Source organism: Motacilla alba, chromosome 1 (genome assembly GCF_015832195.1).
Source record: "Motacilla alba alba isolate MOTALB_02 chromosome 1, Motacilla_alba_V1.0_pri, whole genome shotgun sequence".
NCBI classification, from domain to species: Eukaryota; Metazoa; Chordata; class Aves; order Passeriformes; family Motacillidae; genus Motacilla; species Motacilla alba.
This window is the reverse complement of record NC_052016.1, coordinates 107284168-107311340: the sequence shown is the minus strand read 5'-3', so window position 1 is coordinate 107311340 and position 27173 is coordinate 107284168. Positions and strand designations below refer to the sequence as shown.

Sequence of the window (27173 nt, the reverse complement as noted above, 5' to 3'; positions counted from 1 at the left end):
TTAGCCAACCTGAGAAACTATTCAAAGAGCAAACCAAAATGGAAGGCAGTTCTATTCTCCATTCTTTCACTAACATTTATTTTGCCATTTTTGCTTTGTTTTGCTTCAAGCTTTTAATTAAGATTTCCTTGGCTTTGCTGACCCATTTCTATATTGTTAAAGGCAACAGAAAAGAAGCTGCCAGGATAGCAGAAGAGATCTATGGAATAGTCCCAGGTAAAGTAAAAATATGGACTCTAACATTTAAATGTTTATTTGCCACATTTTTGTAACTTGAGGATTTAAATCAGCGAGTCGCCGTGAAATGAGGGATGTTTTGCTAAATGCAGGGGTAAATGTTTTAACCTGAAGTGCCTCCCATTTCTGGGGTCTTTGCAGTGTCACTATGTGTTGGCATGGTTTAGGTGTGCAAAATATGAGACTCCAACAATTACCCAGCTAGAACGAGGACAACATTTGGTCAATGCACTATGGTAAATAAAAATACTGTTCTCAGTACAAGGTGTTCTTTATCAGTGGTTACAGATTGTTTTACTAAACATCCAGTTTTACTGCCAGAGAATATTTAGGGAAAAGTTTTAGCAGATTGATTTTCTGGAAGGAGATGCTAGTAGGATATAACTAATGACTTTATGAATCCAAGCAAAGAATCCTTGTTTTGTTAAGTCAGATGACAAAAATGAATGCAGCTAAAATTGTTCTGAAAAATACACAGCTCAAGAATATATTGTATTTCATAGGTTACTTAGCAGGTCATGGTTTTGGTTTTTTTCAAGTGATTTCAGTCCTTCAGATCACTGCCATAATAATGAATAGGCATGTCTTTGCATTCCTGTTAATTCCACTAATTAAAATGACACGGTGTTTTCAATTTCCTGCTAATGAGGGCTTATTTTCCTAGCTGAAGATTCTGATCAGCATCGTGACATCACACAATTCTGTGTGACTCATTCATTGGGCACTTGCTTTGTGATTGTGTCATCATGAACAGGCACAGGAATGGCATCAGAACACAGATGGTGTGGGATGGCCACCCAAAGCAGGGAGATTAAGATCTGGCCAAGAGAATTACTGCAGCCAAACATTTTTGACAAAGCCTTTATGAAGCCGGTATATATACAGGCATGTCTTGGTTATTAATTTATTTTTTATTCTCTAGAATATAATTCCACTCATTTGTTCCTGTCATTTTTTCCCGAGCACCTTTATACAACCATATGCAGTCTGACGCGTGGTGAATAGCAGTTTTTCCTTCAAGCAGGTTCTTATTGAGGTGCCTTGAAATTCAGCAGGCCATAACATATTTTTATCTGCAAGTTGCCATTTGCAGAAAGTCATTAAGGATAATCTTACAAAATGTAAGCTCATGTGATGTTGTTGCTGGGGCACTGTATCATATTACAGCCAGAGCTTCACAACCTTTTCTCTTTGCAGTGAAGTAGCACAGCAGCAGCAGCAGCAGGGCTGCATAATTTATCTGTAGGCATTTGAAAAGAGCACTTCCAGTCATGTCACTCCCAGCAGAGCAGGGGAGATGTGCTCCATATGGGAACTATATTTGCCACACGTTTCAGGGAGGTAGGTTGTGGTGGCTGGCGTGGGAGTGTGCAGAGTGTGTGTTGTCCTGAGGCTGTGTGTGCACATGCATTGGAAATGCCCTGGAAATGCATGTGAGAGCACGCACTCGCACCAGTTATACTCTGCATAAAAGGTTAAATAAAGCCCTGTAGCTCTGCTGTCTGAGTAACTCCTGAATCTTCCTGCTCTATAAGGGCTCTGGGCTTTGTCACTTGCAATGTCTTCTGACTTTCTGAACCGAGCTTGCCTGTTTTAGTCACCAGCATGATGACAGGAGTGGGGTATTTGGGGGGTTTTCAGGAAGGTGTTTCTTGATCCCTACTTGGTTCCTCTTTCCATCATTTTGGCTGATGTGTCATTCAGAGCCTTGCCATATATTGTGCCAGCTGGTCTTTCCACGCCAGTTTCCTGCCTTAGGAGCCCAGGAAGTGCTTTGTAAATAAATGGAAACAAAAGTAATTACTACAGTTAAAACTGTAACTCCAATAGCTGAAGTGCATCCTGGCCCTTGGGTAACAAAAGGAGACTCCTTTGGCCAAGGGTAAAACCTCTGCTGTATCCTTGGCCTCAAGTGCCCATGGATGTGTCCATGCCTCTCATTGATTTCTCCCTGCCTCGGGTAGCATGTGAAATGGAGATAAATCACCCTTTCCATCCTCTCTGGTGTGCGGCATAGCTGAAAAAATTAAACAGGACAAGGGTTTCACATACAGTGCCCATGGGTTTGCTGTACAACAGAGCATGAATGCAAACACTGGTATTGCTTCTGTCCTGTGGCACTGGAAATGCAGCTGGCCTTTGGAGAAATACTTACTACACACTGTGTCACAGGATGGTTATGAATTTTAATATAGGACAAGTAAATTTGCTCTCTATTTGAGTGGCAGGGATTTAACCTGAGCTGAATGTCTATGCCTGTAGGTAGTAGCTAGGCTAAAGAATTATTTTTCTTGGCACATAAATAGATTAGGATAAAAAAAAGGGCAAGCAAGCCTACATGAAAGAGTCTGAACAGTTCAGTATCTCAAAATTATTAAAGAAGAAAAGTAAAGCCTTCAGGCAGAATTTGTTTTTCTATGTACTTTCTAAAATTTTTCAGTGAAGAGAATGGTTAAACCTGTTACATGGTAGTCTGAGAGGGAGGATGTTATTTATGAAATTGTCAGTTAAGGAAATAAAACTGCCAAGGACATGCCAGAATTTATTTGATGGACAAGTCAACCCTGCTTTGAGGCTCTTAACAAAGTGACAGAGAAGCTGGGATGCAATTTGTGACAAGAGCTCCTGAGGAAAGGTGGAGGCTGATATGGTTTTGAGTCGGAGAATTGCAGGGTTCAGAAGTCTCCATGTGAGACCCAGCATCACTAAACTCATGATCTTTGCTGAAACATGTTTTTAGCTGCTCTTTTAAAAGTTCTGCCAAGAAGCTTTTGTTTAGATCCCTTAGTGAGCAGCCAGCTTTCTCGGGATTGCTGATCCCTCAGGTGCTCTGCTGAAATGAATTCATCAAACAGTTTCACCGCTAAGCCCACACTGATTTCAGCCCTGATCTGCTGTGCTTCCCCTGTCCTCCCAAGATCTGCTTTTGCTGCATCCCTGAACTAGCTTCCATGCATTTGCTGTTTCAGGCAGCTGGGCAGACCGATCCCCTCTCCATGATGCTGCCTTCCAGGGACGCCTTCTCTCTCTGAAAACCTTGATTGCACAGGTAAAAGCCCACAGGGAAAGAAAAGGCTGGGAAGCAAGGTGGTTTCACATAAATTGAATTTATGGGCTGCTGAGCTGGTAATAGACTGCAACAGGGCATAAGAAATATGGCTGTATGAATGATATATCAGCACAAACACCTCTGGGTATGTATTAGTTTGCTCAGTTAAGAAGGTAGGGACAAGCCTGGGACAAAGACTACAAGAGCTTGCAGCTTGCTATACAATAAACCATGATCCTTGTGCTCTTTCTCAATGATGAACCATGCAACTCGGCTTGAGAATAAGGACAATAAATATATAAATGTAGGCTATTAAAAAAACCCCAAAAAGTAAAAGGCATGCCTTATAAAAGGTATCTTGCCTTTTATAAAGTCAGCCCGAAACCCTCTGCTCCAAAAGGAACCAAGAGTTCAGGCAAAAGCAAGAGAGGAGGAGAGAATACATGAGAATGAAAAGACACTGGATATGAAAAGAGGTTATGGTTCTTTGTGCTCTGCCCATCAGCTTCCTTACCACCTTTGCTTAAACTCAGTGTCCCCATCTAGCACAAATAGGTAACTGTCCCTCTCTCCTTCTTGCCCCCAAGGCAACTGCAGGGAAACCCTGACTGTAAAGTTTTTGACTTGGCTGTCAGACTTTTTATAGTCAAGGTAAACAATTCTTACCAGAGGCCACAGCTCTAATTGACAACATCCTCAAGGAGTGGAGCTGCCTGTGGGAAAGCCTCCTCTCCAGACTTCCCTTGAGGCACAGCTGCAGCTAAAACAGAATCATGTTTACAGACAGTGTTTGCCCTCCCATTTGCTGATCCCTCTTTCCTTCACCTGCTGACATAAAGTGATTTTTATGGAAAAGGAACTGATGGAGGTTACGGATAAAATGGAAGAGGCTTTATTCATTTAGGGATTTGATGTTTTCCTGACCCCTCTATTTCCATTTATGCTGACCTTACACCACTTGCTTTGTGGAGTACCTGGTGTTATGGTTGTTCACCAGATGCCCTGGTTATGCACTGTTCATGGTTGTACACTGAGGAAGCACCCACTGGTGTGGTTATATAATTTAGTTAATCCGCTGTTTCTCCTTTTCCTGAAGACATTTAATTTGGGAGAAAAAGATGGAGGTCCTTGCTGATGAAAAGAGATCAAGGCAGCAATGTCTGTAGAGCCTGAATTGGAGCTGATTGATAAATTCAGGGATGAAATTGTTCATAGAGCAGCATAATCTTTGCTCATTGCTTCTGTATACTAGCCTGAAATGAAGTATGGAACTGTAGTTGAGTATCTGTGGGGCACTCAGAAGTGTCTACTGCAGCACTATAGCTTTCAAGGAAGCCGCTGAGGCTCCGGCTGCACAGGGAATGCCTGGACACAGGGAGGTGATGTAGTGCTGGAGTTTTCAAAAGGCTCAAGAACTCACCAACGCCTGTTTCAATGCCTGAAAAAAGAGTTTGATTATTCATGTACATTGAAAACAAGGTTTGTCATGAGTGATGTTTGGCAAACAGCCATTGGAAGACCTACAAATTATTCTTCATTTTATAATGAAAAGAATTGCTGTTTTTCCCAAGATATTCTTTTACTTGATATGACTGAGTTTTATTTGTTAAAAATATATATATACAAGTATATATGAATAGTGATTGAGAATAGGTCTCCTTATTAGGAGTCTCTAGAAGAAATTAATCTTGAAGGAATATGCTAATCACAAAGTATGAAACAACCATACAATTAGAAAATGGAATAATCTCTATTTTTTCAAGGTTTTGTCTATTCCCCTAGCACCATTGTAATGCACGAGAAATTCTACCAACAGCTTTTACATTAATAATATTTTCACATGACTGAAAAAGCATGTAATGCTTAGCCTGAAGTGTTTACAGTGCTTTTAATACTCACGGTGTCAGGACTGCTGCCTTTTTTGCTGTGTGAGGTTGCTCCCAGGTACTCCTTTCTGCCCATTGAATTGGGTACTGTGTACCAAAAAGTGCATTGCTGCCATCTCGTGAGCTGCCCTGACTATAGCACTTCAGGCAGACACCAGCTGTGCTTCAAAATATGACATCAAGCAGAAAATGGAGCTGCTTCCAGGCCTGTTCTCACACAGGGCTGTAAAATTCTAATTACCAGGAGATTTAGTTGCATTCAGAGGAAAACACGTATGATAACTGCTTTTCCCTTTGTGAATATGTCTGGTTTGTCTTTGTGTAGGAATTGACACGGCAACTGTTAATTAGGGAAACACCTGAAATAAGGCATTCAACAGCGATCAACAGGAAATCAACAGTGATTTGGAAATCGCTGTTCTTTCTTCCAGTGTAAAACATTTCCTGGATGGTCAGATAAGAGGAACTGATTTGTGGGTGGGATTTGACTCATCTCTCTTACAGGTTTACCATGTACTTATTACCTCTGAGTGAAACGCACTTGGGTACCCCATGCAGTGAATGAAAGAATTTTAGGATACAAATTGTCTGCCCTAATGGAAACAGCTGCTTTAGCAGGGGATGAAGCCTATCCTAGGGAATCTCCCCACTGAAGGAGCTGCCAGCTCCAGCTGAGCTGCAGATACCTGTGCCAGAAGCATCCTCACTCAGGGAGGTGAATCCCTCCAGCTGTAGCTCCTGGTGCAGGACTAAATAGGGAAGGAAATGCCACCCCTGTAAGTTAAAGAAATGCAAAGCCTTTCCTGTGAATGACAGTGCATTGTAAAGAGCTAGAAATAGAAGGCATAGCTTGATTGCTCCCTCTTTAACCCCACCACCAGCTGTGGTTTGCGGGGACAAGAAATCACTGAACAGCAGCAATCCGACGTGAGCCCTTTCCCTGGACACACAGCTCTGACAGGTCTCTCCCTGCCATGGGCACCCCAGCAGCCCTGCAGGAGCTGTGCTTTGGGCAGGTCTTTCCCCTCACACCCTGCTCCTGGTTGCAGGGTTTCAACGTGAACCTGCTGACCACGGACCGAGTGTCGGCTCTCCACGAGGCCTGCCTGGGTGGCCATGTGGCCTGTGCCAAGGTGCTGCTGGAAAACGGGGCCCAGGTAAGTCCTGAGGATGACCTGGGGACATGGGCACCTGGGAATGGATGCTCCCCGCATCAGTGGGGGAGTTGGATGTGCTGTCCAGGTGGCAGGGCCAAGATGCAGGTGGACATCTCAGACAGAAATGTGGAAATACATAACAGTGTTCTGTTTCCCTGGGTGAGAGATTTGTCTCCCTCTTGTGTCATCCCTTCATTCTCTTTTGTTTTCCCTTTGTGTGTGAAGCATAGTCACGATTGATGGAAAGAGAATGAAAGATGCTAAGTGAAATAACCTTGAAGAAAGTAACTCACACCTTTGCCCTCCCCCTCCCCCCTCAGCAGTGATCCCTGGAATTACATCTGCTTTTCTATGGGAAGGTTTGGGAGTCTCATGTAAGTAAAAATGGATGTGCTTGAAGCAATGAAATATTTTATCTGCTAATAAAATATCAATTCCAACAGCTGGACCTAAGGCAGAGTACATGCACACAATAGAGATTAAGGAATGGATGAAATATATAGGGATATTTTTATGTCAGCTGGGTTTTCAAGCAAAATTTATATGGCAAGAAACCAAGCAGCACCAAAACAGTCAAGGGACTTCCAGTGCCTCCAGCAGCTTCAGCCACACCTGCCTGATGACACTGGGAGGAGGTGAGGGTGGTGGAAATTTTACAAATTGGCATGTGCTTGCATAATCCATTGCTCTTCTCCAGTGTGCCACAGCATTCAAGACATGCAGATTTGCTTCATAAATTGGCCCTGAGGGCTTTCTGCATAGTTAAACACAGCACAAACAGGGGTATGGTGTGATTCCTGGGGTGTCTTGTGCAAGGCCAGGAGTTGGACTCCATGATCCAATGGAACACTTCCAACTCAGCATATTCTGTGATTCTGTGATCTACAGCTTTGCTGTCCCAATGGAGAATGGCAATAGTGGTTCTTGCCAGGTCTTTACATCAGAAGTTGGGGAAGAAAATTTCTGTCTTGCATAGACACACACACATGCATATCAATTCCTTCAAGCTACTTTTTGGTTTGGGATTATGTTTCTATGAAAATTTATTTTGCTGGAAATGTGTTTTCAGATGAAAGTGTTAAAGAGAAAGCAAATGTTTTCATTTAAAAAGCAAAGCCATTTTCCTTTGAGGGTGTTCCACCTTGAGGTTGGTGCAAACTAAACTATCTTGAAGATACTCAGCTGCTTCACATTAAAAAAAAAAAAGAGAAAGAATAAAAAATTGCATTTTTTAGCAGTTCCAGCAAGAGCATTCAGAGCAGGCAGGGTTTCTGCCTTATGGCACTATCTGGGAAAGAGGGAAGCCATAAAAGGAGAATGTTATGTATGTTATGTCACAACATATAACTCAGAAAGTTGCAAATAGATTAATTCCTGAAATTAAACAAGACCAGAGTCTCACTCAGGTGTATTTCTGGTGTGCACAGGAGGCGCGCTGCAAGGGCGCTCCTCCCAGACCGGATTATCCTGAGCGTGTGCTCCTCTGCAGGTCAACGCAGCCACCATCGACGGGGTCACTCCTCTGTTCAACGCCTGCTGCAGTGGCAGTGCAGCCTGTGTCAGCATGCTGCTGGAATTCGGAGCCAAGGCGCAGCTGGGGAACCACCTGCCCTCGCCCATCCACGAAGCAGTCAAGAGAGGTGATCTTCTGGGCGTGAGGGCTGTGAGCAAAGCCAACAATAACTGCGCGATAAATGCGCCTTTTGTCGTTCACAAAGCATTTAAAAAAATTATTTCCAGATCAGTACAGATAAACAGGCTTGGCTTTTTCACAGCTCTTGTGCCTCACAGTTGTATCTGGGTGTGTTCTGCTCTGCAGCAGTTCAGCGACAGCCCTTCCCTCCACAGGTCACAGAGAGTGCATGGAGACCCTTCTGGCCCATGAGGTTGACATTGACCAAGAAGACCCACAGCATGGGACCCCTCTCTACATGGCCTGCACCTACCAGAGAACAGAATGTGTCAAGAAGCTTTTGGAGCTAGGTACACCTGGAAAAGGGGCTGGGGAAGAGCTGTGGTGGTGTGAGCCAATGCTGTTGGTATCTCTGAGCTGCCTCTCTCCTTAAAACATCATGGGATATTTCCACAAGAGTTGTTTGGGAGCCTGACTCTCTCAGAGTCATTTGAGGCCATTAAAAATTTCCCCTGTATTGATAAAGAAATTACGATTTTGTAATGAAAAGCCTTCTTAATCACAGACACTTCCCTGAGGCTATCTGAATGTGACAACAGAATTTTAGTTTTCTAGCATGGTAACAACTAATATTACTGACCAAAATCAACTCTTGCTTAACATAGCAGTTTATCAGAGCCATTAACTTCACCTCCTCCTCAGTGGATGATGAGAGCAGCAGTAAAGCTGCTTGGAAGAATAATCACTGCAGGTCCAGGCACAGGCTATGAAGTAGCATAAATTTTTGCTGTCAGTGTGCATTAGCTGACTTACACCTGCTCAAAGTGTGGCCCTGCTGTGCCCAGCCAGCCTGGGGCAGGTATTTTGCTTGCTGTGCTCCCAGACTTATTACAATGAGATACCTAAAGGTTTCAGTTTTTGGTTTTTTGGTTTTTTTTTTGTTTTTTCCCAGGCAATTAAATTAGCATAATCCATATTAGATTTTATGCCATTAACAACTTTTAAGAACATATGGTAGGCTTTGAACATGTTTTGGGTTGAAGGTCAGGCTGCTAAATTCTGAGCATTGCAGACAGGGTTTGGTGGCCCAGAGCACTCTGCCAGAGCAGGTGTTTGACCTGCCGAGCTTTGCACAGCCGCTGTTGAGAGATCCTGTGTGCCATCCATCCCCTTCATCTATTGAGGCTACTGGTGGAAACCAGCCTGTGTGACGCAGGTTCAGACAGTCCCTGCTGCCCACCAGATCTAACCACGAGCTCTTGTTCACCCAAGGAGCCAATGTGAACGTGGGGAAGCGACTGGACACCCCCCTGCACGCGGCAGCGAGGAAATCCAGTGTGGAGATAGTTGTCTTGCTGACAGACTATGGTGCTAACCCAAAATGCAGAAATGCTGACCTCAAATGTGCCCTGGATCTTGCCACGCCCCACAGCAAAGTGGAGCAGGCACTTCTGCTTCGGGAAGGTAATGGTTTCCTTTCTTCTCCTTTTTTAAGTAAAGCAGTATTTTATCCTTTACCTATAGTAAACAAGGCGACCCCTGTGTCAGGGAGAAATGACAAGGAGGACTCCATTGATATCAGAAGGCTAATTAATTACTTTATTATACTATATTATTGCATACGATATTACATCTAAACTGCATCTTCCAGGCACTCAACTCCACTGCCCAGCATCTCGTGACTGTCAGCCGACAGTCCCGACACACACCCCTGGATTCAATTGGTCAGTGAATCCAAACACTCACACCAGAATCCAATTACCAGCTCCCTTCAGGTGAACAATCTTCCACAATGCATTCCATTTGTCAACAACACAAGAGCAGTAAAAGAGATAAGAATTGTTTTGGTCATTTTCTCTGCTTCTCTCAGGTTCACAGAATGTGAATCCCAGAAATATCCTTGAGAAGTTGTGCCTTGCTTTTCTCTGTGAAGGGAAATGCGGCTACATTTACATAAGTATATTTTCTTAACTGCTTTTATAAGTAATGCTCTACATAAATTCTCTTACCTTCTCCGCTGCCTTCAAACCTCCAACACATGACACAGAAATCTGTTTTGTTGCTAGATCTGCCACCTGGTGCTATAGTTTTAGCAGGTAAATCAGTCAGTTATCCTATGCTTTTTTCCCTATCTACTGAAGGAAAATCATACATATTTACCTAGTGGGATTCCTGCTGTTAAAAACTACCATGAGAGTTTATTAATAGATAATATTTTAGTACCATCACCCAGTGTTCAGCCTTGCACCGTGGCTCAATGAGTGAGTGTGTTCTCGGCTGCCAGGAGAAAGCAGAGCTCTTTGCCAGGTGACTCTTCAGCTTCACAGCTCTTCCACGTGGTTTATGAGGCTGCAATTCCAGCACAGACCAGCACTTTGCTGTTTACCTCCAGGCTTCCTGCAATTAATTATCCTTCCAGTTTACTGGAAGAAACCTCTGAAATGAATCAGGGTCCTCTTGTGCTGTTTTCACCTGCACAACATTTGGCCAGAACTTGATGCATCCAAGAGCAATATCCCTGTGCTGTGGGCTTGCTGAATCAGTTCTCCTCTCCTCTAATCTCTGTATTTCCCAGCTCACTGGTCCCCTCTTAGCTGGTCTGTGTCCCCTGAGGCTCTTCTGACTCAGAGAGCTCCCCCCCTGCAAGGCCTCCCACCTTCCTGAGCCTGCTCACAACCCACCAAGGACCAAAGCATGATGTGCACAAAAAGCCACTTCCAAACAGCTCTTGCATGGTAAATTAATGAATGTCAGCATTGCACACAGGCTTTGTCCTGACCCTCTGAACACAGGTGGGCTTTATGGAAGAAACAAAACATTGCCTTAATATCCTTCTGTCCTGTTCCCTTTCTCCATTACTTTTCATGCAGAAATTTAATTTTTCATGTCTAAAACCTTCTGGGAGGAGTTTTGTTGGAATGCTTCTCACGTCGTGTTACTTCTGTCCCCATGCCTGAGCTGCCCAGAGCTCAGTGGCAGACTGAGGCAGCAAAGGCAGTGCTGCCAAGTGTCCTGCTACCATTGCCCTGCGTGAATCAGAGTTGGTGTAGATAAAGAAATATCGTAATATTGACAATTTTCTCTTCCTGAACTTTCCTTTTAATTCCCACTCTCAGCTTGACACCCTCTTCTCCCTTACAGTCAGAAAGGCTCTAAAGCCATTTCAGTTCTTGCTGACTCTTTGTTTTTCAGTCATGAAGTTTCCTCAGTTTCCTCACCTTTGGTCCCAGTCTTAGATATTTTGCTGTGCTTAACATGCAACTACTCTTTTCCCCTGCTTCTGTGTTTTCTGAGGTCCTTCTGTTTGAAATGAGTACCCGAGGCTGAAGAGTTTCTCTACCTCTAACTTCTCCACTGAGGTTACTTAGATGGGCCCCTTTAATTTCTCCTCTCACTAGCTACTAAGTGATGTGAAATATAAAATGTGTCTGTTTTCCTAAGTGCTTTAGAAGATGGTAGTTTCTTTCTTCACTTTCAGTGACAGTAGTAGAAAAGTTCCTTTTTAAATATCCCACATTTTTCTATTAAATTCTTCTCAGAGGGGATATTATCAGCCTGTTTAAGCTCCTAAATCTTCCCATGGTAAAAGCACAGATTATGAAGCTTACGTCTAAGATATAAGGACAGGTCTTTAAGCCCACATCTCTACCTATTACTTGTCAAACTCTGCAGTGATTGCTACTGTTTGGACAGAAACTGGAGTGGAAGGGCTTCACCTCTGGGCAGGTGTAAAGGCTGCACCTGGAGCAGCTGTGGCAAGAGGAAAGTGAAGGGGAGGCAGGGACACATTCACTAGCAGGGTGCCTTTGCATGTGCAAGCTTGCAGTTGCAGAAGCAATGGAGCCTCATTTCCTGGCATGCCCCTCAGCAGCTCCCAGTCACCCAGCAGGGAAAACCCTGGGGCAGCTTCACTGTGGGCAGCACTGTGCCAGCCACTGCCCAGGATGAGTCCCCTGACAGCTTTCCAACCACTTGACCCTCGGATGTTTAATGAGAGATCTCAAATGCAGCAAGGGAAGGGCAAAAAGACTTCACATCTTCTCACCTTGGTTTTTTGTCCTTCCTTCCTTCCTTCCTTCCTTCCTTCCTTCCTTCCTTCCTTCCTTCCTTCCTTCCTTCCTTCCTTCCTTCCTTCCTTCCTTCCTTCCTTCCTTCCTTCCTTCCTTCCTTCCTTCCTTCCTTCCTTCCTTCCTTCCTTCCTTCCTTCCTTCCTTCCTTCCTTCCTTCCTTCCTTCCTTCCTTCCTTCCTTCCTTCCTTCCTTCCTTCCTTCCTTCCTTCCTTCCTTCCTTCCTTCCTTCCTTCCTTCCGCCACTTCCTTCCTTCCTTCCGCCACTTCCTTCCTTCCTTCCGCCACTTCCTTCCTTCCTTCCGCCACTTCCTTCCTTCCTTCCGCCACTTCCTTCCTTCCTTCCGCCACTTCCTTCCTTCCGCCACTTCCTTCCGCCACTTCCTTCCGCCACTTCCTTCCGCCACTTCCTTCCTTCCGCCACTTCCTTCCTTCCTTCCTTCCTTCCTTCCTTCCGCCACTTCCTTCCGCCACTTCCTTCCGCCACTTCCTTCCTTCCGCCACTTCCTTCCTTCCGCCACTTCCTTCCTTCCGCCACTTCCTTCCTTCCGCCACTTCCTTCCGCCACTTCCTTCCGCCACTTCCTTCCGCCACGTCCTTCCTTCCTTCCGCCACTTCCTTCCGCCACTTCCTTCCGCCACTTCCTTCCTTCCGCCACTTCCTTCCTTCCTTCCTTCCGCCCCTTCCTTCCTTCCTTCCTTCCTTCCACCACTTCCTTCCTTCCTTCCTTCCTTCCTTCCTTCCTTCCTTCCTTCCTTCCTTCCTTCCTTCCTTCCTTCCTTCCTTCCTTCCTTCCTTCCTTCCTTCCTTCCTTCCTTCCTTCCTTCCTTCCTTCCTTCCTTCCTTCCTTCCTTCCTTCCTTCCTTCCTTCCGCCACTTCCTTCCGCCACTTCCTTCCGCCACTTCCTTCCGCCACTTCCTTCCGCCACTTCCTTCCGCACTTCCTTCCTTCCGCCACTTCCTTCCTTCCGCCACTTCCTTCCTTCCGCCACTTCCTTCCGCCACTTCCTTCCTTCCTTCCGCCACTTCCTTCCGCCACTTCCTTCCTTCCTTCCTTCTGCCACTTCCTTCCGCCACTTCCTTCCTTCCTTCCGCCACTTCCTTCCTTCCGCCACTTCCTTCCGACACTTCCTTCCGCCACTTCCTTCCTTCCGCCACTTCCTTCCTTCCTTCCTTCCTTCCTTCCTTCCTTCCTTCCTTCCTTCCTTCCTTCCTTCCTTCCTTCCTTCCTTCCTTCCTTCCTTCCTTCCTTCCGCCACTTCCGCCACTTCCGCCACTTCCTTCCGCCACTTCCTTCCTTCCGCCCGCCACTTCCTTCCGCCACTTCCTTCCTTCTCAATGTCTTTTTGAAAAAAAAAATTGAAGGCTTCCTATCTTTGAGACCTTCCTTCAAAAGTTTTCCCTTCAGTCAGATTTCGTTAAAATTAGATGTCACAGTAAGAAATGTTTTGAGGAGCACTGGTGGGCTGACTGACAAACATAAATATTCTGAGACTGTGGTCATGTAAAAAGGCTAAACTGCAGATACCACTTGTAATTTTTAACACCAGGAGTCCCACTAGGTAAATATGTATGATTTTCCTTCAGTAGATAGGAAAAAAAGCACAGAATAACTGACTGATTTACCTGCTAAAACCATAGCAGATACCTGCTGAGACACGAGTAGCTGGAAAAAGCATGTTCTGTATATATGAACAATTAACAGTACTTACCCTTTATCTTTATCCTCACAAAACTGCTGGGGGTTGTCTTATATCCTGAGAAAGGACCATGCATTCCAGAGCTCTCTCTCTCCAGTGCAGACACTTTTTTTGGTGTTTGCTCAAGAAAAGATGCCAAACAGCCTAGCTGTGCATACAGAAAAAGGTGTTTAGTGCTCACAGTTTTCAAATTGCTGAACCAACTCTGACAACACAACTTCATTACAAACACTAATGTCTCTAACTCTCCCTGACCTCAGCGAGTCATTATGTGGTGCTTGGCCTGAGTTGCAAACCTTGCTGGTGTTTGTTGCTTTGACTCACACTGGTGGTGGATTTGAGGGTGCTCATTCTTGCCTTTTATCTCTGCCCCAGGTCCTGCCAGCCTCGCCCAGCTGTGCCGGTTGTGTATCAGAAGGCATCTGGGTCGCTCGTGCCTGTACTCAGTCCCCAAGCTGCACCTGCCTGAGCCACTGGAGAACTTCCTCCTGCATCGATAAGGCTGTGCCTGCCTTTAGACTGGAAAACAAAGAGGAACAAACGCTTGTTTACTCCAAGATTATTATATAAAAGAAAAAAAAATCAAAGGCATCATTTACTGTCTTCTGTGGCTACCAAACATTGGCTGCTACGTGACAGTGAAAGTTGGAAACACCTTTTCATGGGCAGTGAATGGTATCATGGATACAGTTCCCTCACAATCTATTGCCACATGGACTCACACCAGCTTGAGAAGTTCTAGTACATAAACAGCTCACTTGACATGTGTTTGTAGGTGCAACTGCACACTTCCCCTCACCCACTTAGACACAGAGATTTCACCTGCATTTCGGGCTATATTTATTTGTGCAGTATCTCTGCAGCTTCTTCCCTTTGTCTATCCAATCTCAATGTCAAAATCAAGGCAGTGAATATTTTTCTTCCATTACTATGTGAAAATGAAAGCTTTCAGTGACGAACATCAGACGTATACAATATACTGCACATTTTTTATCAGCTTTGATTTTGCATCCTTCCATCTCCTTCCTATTGTCTACTGAAGCCCTATCAACTTCCAGCAGTCTCTGGCTGTCCAGCCACTGTCCATCCTGAGCCCTGAGCACAGCTATTCCCATTGCTAACACATCTTGTCCTTGGAGGTACAAGCAATGTTATGAAAGCAAGTGCAGGGATTTTGAGTAAACCCAAAAAACTGTGTGAAAGTCTTAAAAAACTCTTTCATCTCTTCCAGAAAAATTCCTTCCGAAGTTATGTCACCTGAGATCTGGCTGTATTTATTACATGAACATTTTTTCATAGCTTAATTCCAGGACAGAACTGCAAATGTTTTTATAGGCATAATAGGTGATATTTCAATGTCCATCCTTTACAAGGGTTAAAGAAAAGCAAAGGAAAGAATGCTGCTATTTTTAATTTTTTGTTTGGCTTTACATGCTTTGACATTTCTCAAGGTAAGTCCCTTGACTGTGGAGCTGGAGAGAAGCAGGGCCAGTAAAGATGATTGTGCATCACCCAAATGATGTTCTTGTTGAATTTTCCTCACCAGGAGTGGTTTGCAGGCTTGTCTGCTCCCTCACCCCCAATTCTAGAGGTTTTAATTACCTCCCTCGAAAAAAGGATTTTTAGAGTGTTATAATTGTCCATTGTGGTATTAGTTAAAATTAGTTTAAATATGAGGATTAGTAGCTTGGAAACAGCAGGGCTGAAAGGCTGAGCTCTTTGAGTTGAAAAATGTGGTGTACAGTGACACTTGCAGTGCCTGTTTGACTTTGTAAAGGTTGGTTTATTTTTCCTGGGGAGGTTCTTCTGGAGGACAAAACATTTCCTCAGAGCCAAGTTTTGGTAAACTTCTGCCATGAGACAGGCAAGGGTGTTTCACTAGTTGTAGAAAAATGGGAAGCAGAATTAAAAGGACTCTATCTCCATTTTGCTCAACTTCACAGGTCCAAGAGGCTGCTGACACATTTTCAGGCTGTGAAATGTACTGGTTTCTTTATGAGTGAGGCATACTGGCGCCAATTTTCACTGCCCATACATCTTAAATCAGAGGGAATTTTCCTCCTGGAGTCTGGATATGGGACTGGCTTCCAAGAGCATTCAGGCTCCTGTCCCTGCTCCAGCAGCAGCAGTCTCTGGTTCAATGCTAATAATCCCTTAATGTCACAATGATAGCCTCTCTGAGACAAAGGTCTAATGTTTCCCATACTTCTTTATGATTAATTCAGCACAAGTAAGATAAATTGAGCTCTCAGCAACTCATGAGACTGGATCTTCAACATTACAGCCAAAAATGGATGCAGTTTTCAGCCTGTGTTTGCACATATTGAATGTTATCTGATGGCAAGAGCTACTGCCCATAAAGTTGTCAGTGACATCAATGACCTTGTAGGGTATAATACATCATGAATCTCAGAGATTTGAACACTAAATTCTCAAGAGCCTTTGAAAATCAAATACTATCAAGAAAGAAATGTCTATATTAATCTGATGTCAGCAGATCACTCTCAGTTCTATCTTTACTGCAAACTCACCTGCTCTGCTAATCAGGTGGCAGTGAGAGTTCTGCTCTCTGAACAGGCAGAGCCTCAGCTGTGTGAGTTGTCAGACTTGCACTGCAATCAGGGACGAAGGCAATTTATGGGGTCTGTTTCAAAATGTGTAATGCTGAATTGATTTCCTTCTGTGGTCATCAATGAAAGCAGTATTTCACTAGCATAGGATTTTAAATTGAAAAAAGAGAAGTATATCCTTTAAGAAAATGCAAAGTCTACTCAGTCTCTCAGAAAGTTTTATCTCAGGAAGCAGGATGTGCCCTACATTTTTTCCTGATATTAGCTTCCTATCAAAAAATCACCTTACCTCTTCTTCTTCCTGGAGTCTTACTTCTCTCTGAAATTCTGTATATCAGAGATTCTGACAGCTTTAACAAATTAGAAGAGAAGTTCAGAAGTTCTGTGATTAAGAAATTTCATTAGAAACTTTACCTAGATTTTCCTGCTCTTACCTCAAATTATGAAGTTACCCATTTAATTCTCATTGGCTGTGCTTTGTGTCATAACAATGCATGGAAATAGCTGGAGGAAGTATTTAATATTTTTTTTCAAAAATTCCATCTCATGTGAGGATAAGGGAAGAGTGGGACAATTTTCTATGAGACTATTGAGACTTGGTGATTTTTCAAAATGAGTTTGGAAAACCTTTGTCAGCTGCTTTTCTGAAGGTAGTACAAGGGAAACTAATTTCACATGGTCTCTTTTCTTTAAAACAAGTGGTGTCTTCTCTGTCATTCTGTGACCATTGGCTGAAATCAGTAGTTTGGGTAAGGTATGGTTTGCCTGGGGATACAGCCATTTTTATGTGCTGGAATCTGCTATACAGAGCTCTCTCAGTCTCTTGCCCAAAACCTGGCTCCACAGGTTTCCCTGTAGCTTGAGATTAATTTTTCCCAGAGTTTTCTCTGCAAGCTTTCTGGCCAATGGGCCACGTCCTGGGGGACATACAACAGTGAGTATGCATAGGCTGACACATTTTGGGAGGGCTTAATAAACTATATTTCTTAAGGCAGCTAGGAAAAGAAGTTTCATTCTGATTTGGCTCCAAAAAGGTCTCTGTTTTGATCTCCAGACCAGCCTGTTGGGTTCAAGGTGACCTCTGTTCCTACAGGACAACTCTGCTATTGGCATTTAACCATCCTCCATCCTTTCTAGGACTCACCTTTTAAAAGCAGATCTGCCAGTTCCTGAATTTCTGTCTGTCCAGTTGAATTTGTCATTCAGAGAGTGAAATTAAAAAGTGTAGGGAAATGCTAAATTGTTGAAACTTGTTGTTATACTGTAGGAGCTGAAATTCCCCTCATCTGCCTTGAAGTGCCACCACCCCACCTTCCCAGGCAGATGCAGGCTGTGAGGGAGGCTGTCTGTCTGTCCACAGAGGCTGTCTGTCCACAAACTCTCCTTTGGTGATGGGACTTGCTTTGGACAGTGGGATGGGAGGATCATCTTCTGACTCTGTTTTGCCCAGGGAACTTGAGCCTGGCCAACATCCCCCTCAAGGCATTTTGATTTCTTCCCTCCACACATGTTAGAAATAAATGTCGTGTTGCCCCTGGGCAGACCCCTGCAGCCCCTCAGTGCCCCTCCCTGCCCTGCACGTGCTGCCAGCTGTGCAGGACAGGAGACACAGGGGCTGCCCAGCACCTTTCTGTCCCAAGCCTGACCTTCTCTTGCAGCACAACCCTGCTGTTGGCATTTAACACTCCTCCAGTCTTTACTGGATTGAAAATACTGATGGTGTGTCCTAGCATGGCATTAGGGCAAGTCTGATAAGAACAAAAATGAAATACATTCACTGACTCTTAGCTGAAAAATCTGTCTGATCTGTATCCTGGGGTGATGGTTCCTGATGCCTTTGTGTAATTTTTTTTTCAGAAATTTCCATTTCCCACATGCCAATTGCTCCTCACTGTGGTTTTTTTTAATGTTCTGCATGAGATGTATAATATATTGTTGTCAAATACAGATTATTCCACACAGAACTTCTACCTAATTTGATTTTTATTTCTTGAAAATTTCTTTAGTCTTAAATTTTATACTATTTGTAGAAACTCACAATGTACATTGCAAGCAAATGAAAAACTATGTCAGCTTTGAAATCGAAAAATCTTCAATAAAGGGTATCAGGAGTTTCAGAATAAAGCATAATCTGCATATTCAGCTGAGAACAACATCTGGAAGGGGGGAGACAGATGAATCAGCAGAGCATGTCATACCTGCAGGGCTATGACCCCATTGTCATCACATGGAGATGTGGTGGGATGGCTCCTGTGACTGGAATGTGAGAATGGAAGGACACAGGATCTTTGTGAAGGACAGGCAGAGGAGATGGGAAGGAGGTGCTTCCCTCTCTGTCAATGACCAGCTGGAGTGCGTGTATTCTACTGCGGGGTGCCCTGTGGCAGGAGGAAGGAATGATGAATCTGACTCCATGTTCTCAGAAGGCTAATTTATTACTTTAAGATACTATATTATATTAAAGAATGCTATACTAAACTATACTAAAGAATACAGAAAGGATACTTACAGAAGGCTAAAAAGATAACAATGAAAACTCGTGACTCTTCTCAGAGCCCTGACACAGCTTGAATGTGATTGTTTATTAAGTCAAAACAATTCACATGAAACCATTGAAACAACAACCTGTTGGTAAACTATCTCCAAACACATTCCAAAGCAGCAAAACACAGGAGAAGCAAATCAGATAATTATTGTTTTCCTTTTTCTCTGAGGCTTCTCAGCTTCCCAGGGGAAAATCCTGGGTGAAGGGATTTTTCAGAAAATACAAATGTGACATGCATGGATCTTTGCCTGGATATGGATGAGGAGCTGACTGAGGTCTTTGGGGTCAGGATTAAAGGGAAGGTTGGGACATTATTGTGGCGTCTGCTACATGACCAGGAAGACTGAACGGATGAGGCCCTTACAGACAGCCTCCCATTCGCAATCCCTGGTCCTCATGGGGAATTTCTGCTATCCCAGTGTTTGCTGGGTGGGCAAGACAGTGGGGCATAGGCAAACCAGGAAGTTCCTGGAATGCATTAATAGTAACTTCCTTCTCCAAGTAACAGAGGTGCCAGTGAGGAGAGCTGCTGTGCTGAGCTTTGTTCTCCCCAACAAGGAAATGCTGGTGGGGAATGTGAAGCTCGGAGGAAGCCTTGGCTGCAGTAATCATGGAATGGTGGAGCTCCTTAGGGCACCTGGAAATGCTGAAGGCCAGGCTGGATGGAGCTTTGAGCAACCTGATCTAATGATGTCCCTACCTATGGCAGGGAGCTTGGAACTAGATGATCTTTAAGATCTCTTGCAACCCAAACCATGCTACAATTCTGCGAGTTTTGCAGCATCCTGCTCTACTTTTAGCTGTTTGTTACCAGGGCCTTGCTAGCCATATACTTTTGTGGTGAATGGTTCATTTTTTGCCAGATCTACCTGCTGGCTATAGAGGCTAACATGCCCTAACAAAATAGAAATTAGAGAGAATGGGAAGGGAAGGAGATGTAGAGATTTCCAGAGAAAACTTGTTCTAACTTTTATTTTTTTTGTCCTAGGAGTGTGAGTGAAATGTGAAAGTTTTTGTCTTAGGGAAAGAAGAATGAAAGACTCCACAGACTTACTCATTTTGCTAGATGTGGAGATGGAAGGGGTATTGTTCTCTGCACTTTTCTTGCACTAGATGCTAACTAAATAGCTATTTTACTCTTGTCACAATGAACAAATTGTTATGGGCAGTGACACTAGCCCTGAATTTCTTTGAAGGCTGGTTTCCCAATCCCTATGAGGGATGATGGAGTTTACTAACAGTCAAAACAAGGCATATTTTTTTTCACATTTTCTGCATTAAAACCAAGAAATTGTATTCATCAAGCTACGTAGAAACTAGTCATCCCTTTTCATTGTCTCTATCACAATGTAAGTAAACTGAAATATCTTTAGATATTGGCTTTGCATATTATTTGTGTCTCATTATCCTACAGGGAGATGTTTGCTCTTAACTGTTTCAGAGGGTGAGTTCCTGCTGCCTGGAGCCTGATGTGTGTAAAAATACTTTGACTTTGTCCCAGCAGCTTTGTGCCTTTCATTAATGAGTACTGTTGAAGACCACTTATCCTCAAATATCTCAGAGTAGCTCCCAGTTAATGAATGTGGTAATTCTTCTTTGCAACTTGTGCTTTCAGGGTAACTACAGATTTACAGTAAGGCATATATATTAAACGTGGCATCCTAAATAATTGCAGTGACTGAGGAACACATTTTTTTGGTTGGGAATTTCCAAGACTTCAATGAAAACTTTCCTCTAAATCGATGCCAACAACTAAAAGTAATTCCAGCTTATTTCCACAGACAGGTTCCTACAGGCTGTTGGTGTAGAGAGGGCAAGGCATTTCCCCCTGAGCTGACACTGTTTTTTTCCTCAAAGTGCTTTCCAGTTTTACCCCCAAAATGCTCCCTCCCACTCACTGTGGGCAACCACTGTTTCAGGGCACCACGGCTGCTCTGCTGGGTGTCTGGCAGGATGGAACCTCATTTGATATTTATGAAAGTCTTTGAGTTGAAATGATTTACTGTGCAGAAAATGTCCCTGTCTGCTATTTATCCATGGTAAATGGCTGAGAAATACCTGGGCTTTCCATGCTTGCAACAGCTTGGGAAAAAATATGGTTTTGTCACTGACCATTAAATTACTCATTAGGGTTTTTTTTTCTTCCTTTTCTTTCTATTTTTTTAATCCATCTCAAGCATGTGACTAAAAAGGCTCATCCTTGGTACATTTTAACAGACAATCCTCTTCACTGGTACAAATCTCTAGCAAACTTTGTCATCAGATGAAATAGTAAGTTGAGTGAGGGGCTTGTTCCAGATCTTCAGATGCCTGCCCTAATGCTGTCACAAGAACAGGTGATAAGAAAATAATAACCACCTTTTCAAGCTGAAGAATGAATTGTTTTGTGATCTGCATGTGCAGACAGCTCCCAGGTCTGCTCTGAAGAGGATAGGTGTGGTGAACTGGCCCCTCTGAGCAGTCTGAGGGGATGTGTGGGCTCTGACGGTGCAGGAGCACATGGGTCTTGCCCTCAGTGCCTCCCTGCAGCCTGGGCAGGGCAAGAGCTGGCTGCAGACCCTTCCCTGCCCAGCACCCACCAGAGGGCTGTGGGGTCCTAGGGAGTCTCTGTCACTCCTGGTTTGGGACATGGAGGATGATGCTGGGAGCTGATGTAGAATGACCCACACCAGGTTAGGTGCAGCCTCGGGGGAGGTTACCTGCAGCCTGCCGTGCACCAGGCATGTGCCACAGCTGGAGGAAGGGGAGGGTCAGCCAGCCCTGCCACACTTTTCCACCTTTATGCCTCAGGTAAGCCCTGCACTCTGCACGTCATTTTCCAGAGGAGGTTTTCCCTCTGCAGCAATGTCAGATATTCAGATGAGTGGCCAAGCTGGCTACAGTACTAAGATAAAACGTGTATCTTGTCACTGTGCTCAGCTCCTAATCCTTTAGGAAGGGAAATCCTTATTTTTACAACATCAGCATTGTGAATCAGCATCCCTTGGCTGTTTCAGAGGATTTCCAGCCTCTTGCAAAACAAAAGCCAAGCTGTGCTCATGGACAGCAAAGGAAGCTTCTACCAAGGCACACTAGTGCTGTAGCTGGCTGCTTACTGCAGTCCCAACTTTGCATTTCCAACAGAGAAAATGTGGATAGCTCCTGGTCCAAGCCTCTAATCTGTCCAAAACCAGGTGAGTGGATTTCTTAGACCTGAAGATAATGTTGGGAACAGTTCAGATCCTATGGGCTTGACTATTCTACACAGCCCCTTCTCCACTGCACCAAATGCCATCTTCCAGGAGCAGGGCAGGGAGACAAGTATGCTGCTCAGGGCAGCTGAGTAATTTCACCCACCTTAGCAATATGCTAAAAATCCTTACCAAAAGGAAACGGGAGCACCTGCCATGCCTGGGATGCTGGGGAGAACAGACCCAGAGGCAAGGTCTGGGGACATTTTCTTTGGCTGCCATTACTGCTCAAGCAGGAGAGCTGGCAGTGTTGCTTTCTGAAGCCCATTTTTAGAAGCCAACAGAAGTCCCAGTTCTAGACAAGGTTTTAGGAGATCCTGGGGTAACTTTTGTGTAAGTCCACAAATTGCATTTTGTAGAAGTGGTAAGGTGTTGGCAGCTTTCCCCAAGGGGAGCTGCTGGGAGGTCCTGCTGTGAGGACAGCTGGAATGTGCTGGCTGCTCCCATCGCATGCAGAAGTGTGGAAACCTGTGCCACATGAGGGAAATTTCTAGAGGTGAGCTCCAAGGTCTGGAAAGCAGCCTGTGGGTGTGGGTGGAAGAGCTTCTTGAAATGTAAGGGGCTGGATAAGCAGTGAACATCTAACCCCAGTGAAATTGGGGAAGAGAAGCACTGCAGAAGAGACTCTCCATTAGATACCTCCCTCCCACGACCCTTTTTTACCATTCCATCTTTCCAATACTTCTGAGCTGTTACTGCTCTTGCCTCCTGGTACTGATAAGCAGTGGGAAGAGGCAGAAACCAGGGAAAGGCATGGAAAGTTGCTTTGTTTGGGGACACTCACCATGCAGGCAAGATGCTCTGTGTGGGACCTGCCATGTGAGTGCTGCTTAGCAGGGCCAACCCAGCTGGCCTCAGTGGCTCTGAGCTTGCTTTTTGCTACATTTGGGTTTTCTCAACACTGGTCTAACCACTGGGATTAGTGGAAAACTCTAACTGGGTTTTTTTGTTTTGTTTTGTTTTGTTTTGGGGGGTTTTTGTGGGTTTTTTTGGTGGGTTTTTCTTTTTTTTTTTTTTTGTTTTTGTTTTTTGTGGGTTTTTTTGTTTTAATGCAAAGTTGCTGACAAAATTAATAGTTTTGAGGAAGTAATTTTGCTTTCTTCAGAAACGACTATTTTACACCGGAAAGTCTGGGAACCAAAAAGATTTGCCAGCAAACCAAAGAATTCTCACTGTTTTTCAAAACTAATAATGAACAGTTCGAAAAGGGGAAGAAAGAAATTTAAATCTGCTCTATGCCTGGATTTAGGTTTCACTTAAAAGTTGGTATTGGACAAGACTACCTTACAGTTTGCCAGATGCTGGCAGTCTGCTGAAAAACCTCCACAGCTCTCAAGAACAGGGCTGACACTTTTGCTGCTGTTACACCTACTCTCTGCTTGCTGGAGTGTACTTGTCACATGAGGTGTTTCACCACACAACTCACCTGGCAGTGTGGGCAAACCATGATTGCAGCCCACAAGAGAGGATAAAAAACATCCTGGGAATGATAGAAATCACAATGATTCAGAAAAAACCCCCCCAAAAAAACCCCAAAAAACAACAACAACAACCAACAGAAAAAACAACCAAACAAAAAAACCAAACAAAAAAATACCAAACCAAAACCCAAACCAAATGTTAAGCCACCAGTTTCAGGGTTTGGATTCTTTTTGCCTGAACAGGAGTACATACATATGTTTTAAATCCTGTTCAGAAAGCAATGTCAAGATATATTTTGCAACATATGAAGATGCTTACACAGATGTTCACTGAGAAACAACTGGCACCAGGTGGGGAAAACCAGATTGTTGTTGCTTTTCTCTCAGTGGGGAAAATGCCCCTTCTTGACACAATGAAAATACAATAACCTTGTTTGCAAGCTCTCATGCAAAGTTTGTCCTGCTCCTTGGGAAATCTTGGTGCTTCTCTGTCGGAATCCAGAACATCCCTCTGTGTGCCCTGGATGGCCAGAGCCACTTGCAGGGGGCTCTGAGACCCTGGCCTGCAGCCAAAGACACACGTGGGGTTTTGATCTTAGCCCATGGAGCAAATTACCAACTCTGTATGAAGAATTACAAGCCACACACACAAGTTTAGGTATTGTAGTAGAAGTAGTCATGAAGTGAAAGGAAGGATTTTTGAGTGCTGTACAGGGGGGTTTAAGCCTTGTACACAGGGGTCCAAGTTTTGTACATGGGGGTCAGGAGTTCTAAGATGGAGGGATTTGGGTGTGCCCTGTCCTCCTTCTTTCTCCTTCCTAACCTCCATGTCTTTGGTGATGTTGGCACTCACAGATTGGTTTAGAGTAGAAAGTCACCATTCAATATAGATAGTAGGCATTGGGGAAAAGGTATAAACATGTAGTACATAATATATGATATAAAAGATGGCACCATCCCCCTGGGAGGGCAGTGTGCCTTTGCCTGCCCTGCTGAACGGGCCACAGCAGTTCAGGGAGAAGAATCTTTTAGATATCCAACAATAAACTACCTTGAGACCGGACAACAGAAGACTACTGAGTCTTTCTTTGAAGGCACGGGTTGGAGGAGGGACTTTTCCATCTTTCAGGGTCACCCCAATCTGGGGGTGAAACCCCACACTTCTCCACATCTGCAATGAATTAAAGCACAGATCCAGGTGCTACTGATGTAGCCAGGGTGCAACCAAGATGTCTTTGATGCCTTCTTCATGTTTTTTTTGTTTGTTTTGACTTAGAGTCTCTCTTGCTAAGTAAATTGGCCATCCTGCAGAAGGGAACAGTTACTTGCAGAAGTCTGTCTGGTCCCCAGCCAGGAATGGAATGTTTGCAAAGGGAAGTTTCTGTGAGGGTGAGAGGAAGGAAAATGAAAACATTTCATGTCAGAAAAAGTGTAAAAGAAGTAAAGCCTCTGGAGGAGAGACTTGATTTGAAGAATGGAAATTAGGGATACAGGAACTGGACACTATTATTTATTTCTCCAAGGGAGAACTTCTCCATTTTGTGTCAGCTCAAGGATTTCACAGCAGCTTTCCAAAGAAAACCCAGGTACGTCTGGAAATGACACCAGTGCTTCAGTGCTCCTGCAGGCAAGCTCTGGCAGATTTAACTGCTGTGATTTAAAACATGGCTGTCCCAGATGTTTGCCTTGCTTGCTGACTGGAAATTACTGCCCTAGAGGAGGATGTGGCATGTGCTAGGGTCTCAGAGCTCGAGTTTACAGGCTGGAGAAGAAAACTGCTTTTACAGCTTTTTGAGATGACACAATGGGCCAGGTACTGAGACACTTGTGGCATCAGTTTGTGGCCAGTGCTGCCATCCCTTGTATTGGGTAATCTCTGCTGAGAGCTGGGAGCCAGGCAGGGAGCAACAGCTTGGATCAATGCAGATAAATCTGTCTGAATTGTCTGTCAAAACCCTGCTCTCTGAGATACAGGCACTCCAAAGCTGAGGCTCTGTGGTTCAGGCATTGGGCAATGCTGGCCTTTGTCTGGATGAAGATGTTTCACCCTGAGCTGCAGCACCCAGAGGCTGTGCAGGACAAGGCACATGACAGCACTCAGGGTGTCAGAGCTGGGACCCTTGGCTGTCAGTTCAGCCACATTTTAAAGTGGGTTTCAGCTGTTTACACGTACACAGCTAATTCTCTGCTCACGATTTAGGGATCCCTTTTACAGTTGGTCAAGACTGACTCTAAAATTCCAGTATGTGTAGCCGCAGAGCAGACATCTAAAGTAGGTGAGACAAAGCATGGTTTGAGAATGCCTGTATTTCTTCACTAGTGCTAAGGAAAAGCTAGGAATCTCACCCTGATTCTGAAGTTAAATTGAACAAATCTTATGTTTTATGTCCAATTTTCCGAACATTTTATGTAATTCTGTGGTTTGCATCCTCAGAAACCAAGGCTGAATTTTCACACCAAGAAAAGATTTACCAGCAGTGCATTTTCATTTTTGTAGCAATATTTGTGCTAATAATAATAATAAAATCATTATAAAATTTATCTGCACAATTTAAAAAACTGATTACCAAGTGGAAGAAAAAAAAGAACCATGATAGTAGAACAGTCCATTGAATTACAAAAAATTTAGATTTTTGAAGGAGGAAAAAAAATACAATTCCTTTTGTAAGACATAAAACAGAAAAAAGTAATATTAAGTGTTGTAGATTCCACTTTACTGTGCACTTCTATGCACAGAGGATGGCTGCACTTGAATAAGGATAAAGTAATTTCTGCAGCTAGGCCTGCTTATGTAGAACTTGGGGATGTATTTGCTATTTAAATGGAAAATAGTACTGTAATGCTTAAAAGCTCTGTTGTGTCTCTGTGTTGTGTAAGCTGTTTCTAATCTGTGTTTGAAGTTCTGTGTTGTTTGAGATCCAGGTTGATGTTAAAACATATTGCATGGACGTTCTGCCTACTTCGACTTGAACACAAACAGGCAAATATTCAGTGACAGAAAAAGGATTTTGTGCTTGTAAATTAAACTAAATTGGGAAGGAAAATGGTTCAAATAGAGATGATCTGTGAGAACAGAACTTTTGCAACACAGACCAAACACAAACGGGCAAATATTCAGTGACAGAAAAAAGATTTTGTGCTTGTAAATAAAAATAAATTGGGAGGGAAAATAGTTCAAACAGAGATGATCTGCGAGAACAGAACTTTTGCAAAACAGACCCAAAGAAATGAGGCAAAGGTCCTCCTGAAAAAAATAATAAAGACTTTTTTTTTTCTTGTTTGTTTTTTTTTTTTTTTTTTTTTTGTTTTTGCTGTTTGGTTTGTGATGGTTTGTTTAGGCTGAGAAGTTGCTTAGAAATAAAAGGACGCTGTTTTGGTACAAAACTGCTGGTGGCACTCGGTGAACTCAGCCGGACGGGGTAAAGGGACCCGAGCCCGGCTGCGGTCGGCTCCCCACGCCGCGCAGAGCCGCGGGACGGGCGGCGCTCACACCGGGCAGCACCGGGCAGCAGCAGCAGCAGCAGCAGCGGCAGCACCGGGCAGCAGCGGCAGCACCGGGCAGAGGCAGCACCGGGCAGCGGCAGCAGCAGCGGGCAGAGGCTGCACCGGGCAGCGGCAGCAGCAGCGGGCAGAGGCAGCAGCAGCAGCGGGCAGCAGCACCGGGCAGCACCGGGCAGC

At 44.1% G+C, this 27173-nt stretch overlaps 1 protein-coding gene across 2 annotated transcripts; it reads left to right on the top strand.

The window, feature by feature from the left end:
* On the top strand, window positions 1-14296 carry ASB11 (ankyrin repeat and SOCS box containing 11). 2 transcript variants are annotated; one of them, XM_038151718.1, is made up of 8 exons: window positions 96-216; window positions 1435-1578; window positions 3207-3286; window positions 6222-6329; window positions 7819-7969; window positions 8178-8312; window positions 9235-9426; window positions 14105-14296. In XM_038151718.1, the coding sequence occupies exons 2-8, from the start codon at window positions 1509-1511 to the stop codon at window positions 14227-14229; spliced, it is 861 nt and encodes a 286-aa protein (XP_038007646.1). In that variant the 5' UTR covers window positions 96-216; window positions 1435-1508; the 3' UTR covers window positions 14230-14296. The 2 variants fall into 2 exon arrangements, with proteins under 2 accessions (XP_038007637.1, XP_038007646.1); XM_038151709.1 differs by lacking the exon at window positions 1435-1578 and having other exon boundaries at window positions 1-216.
* Window positions 14297-27173: the final 12877 nt, after the last annotated feature.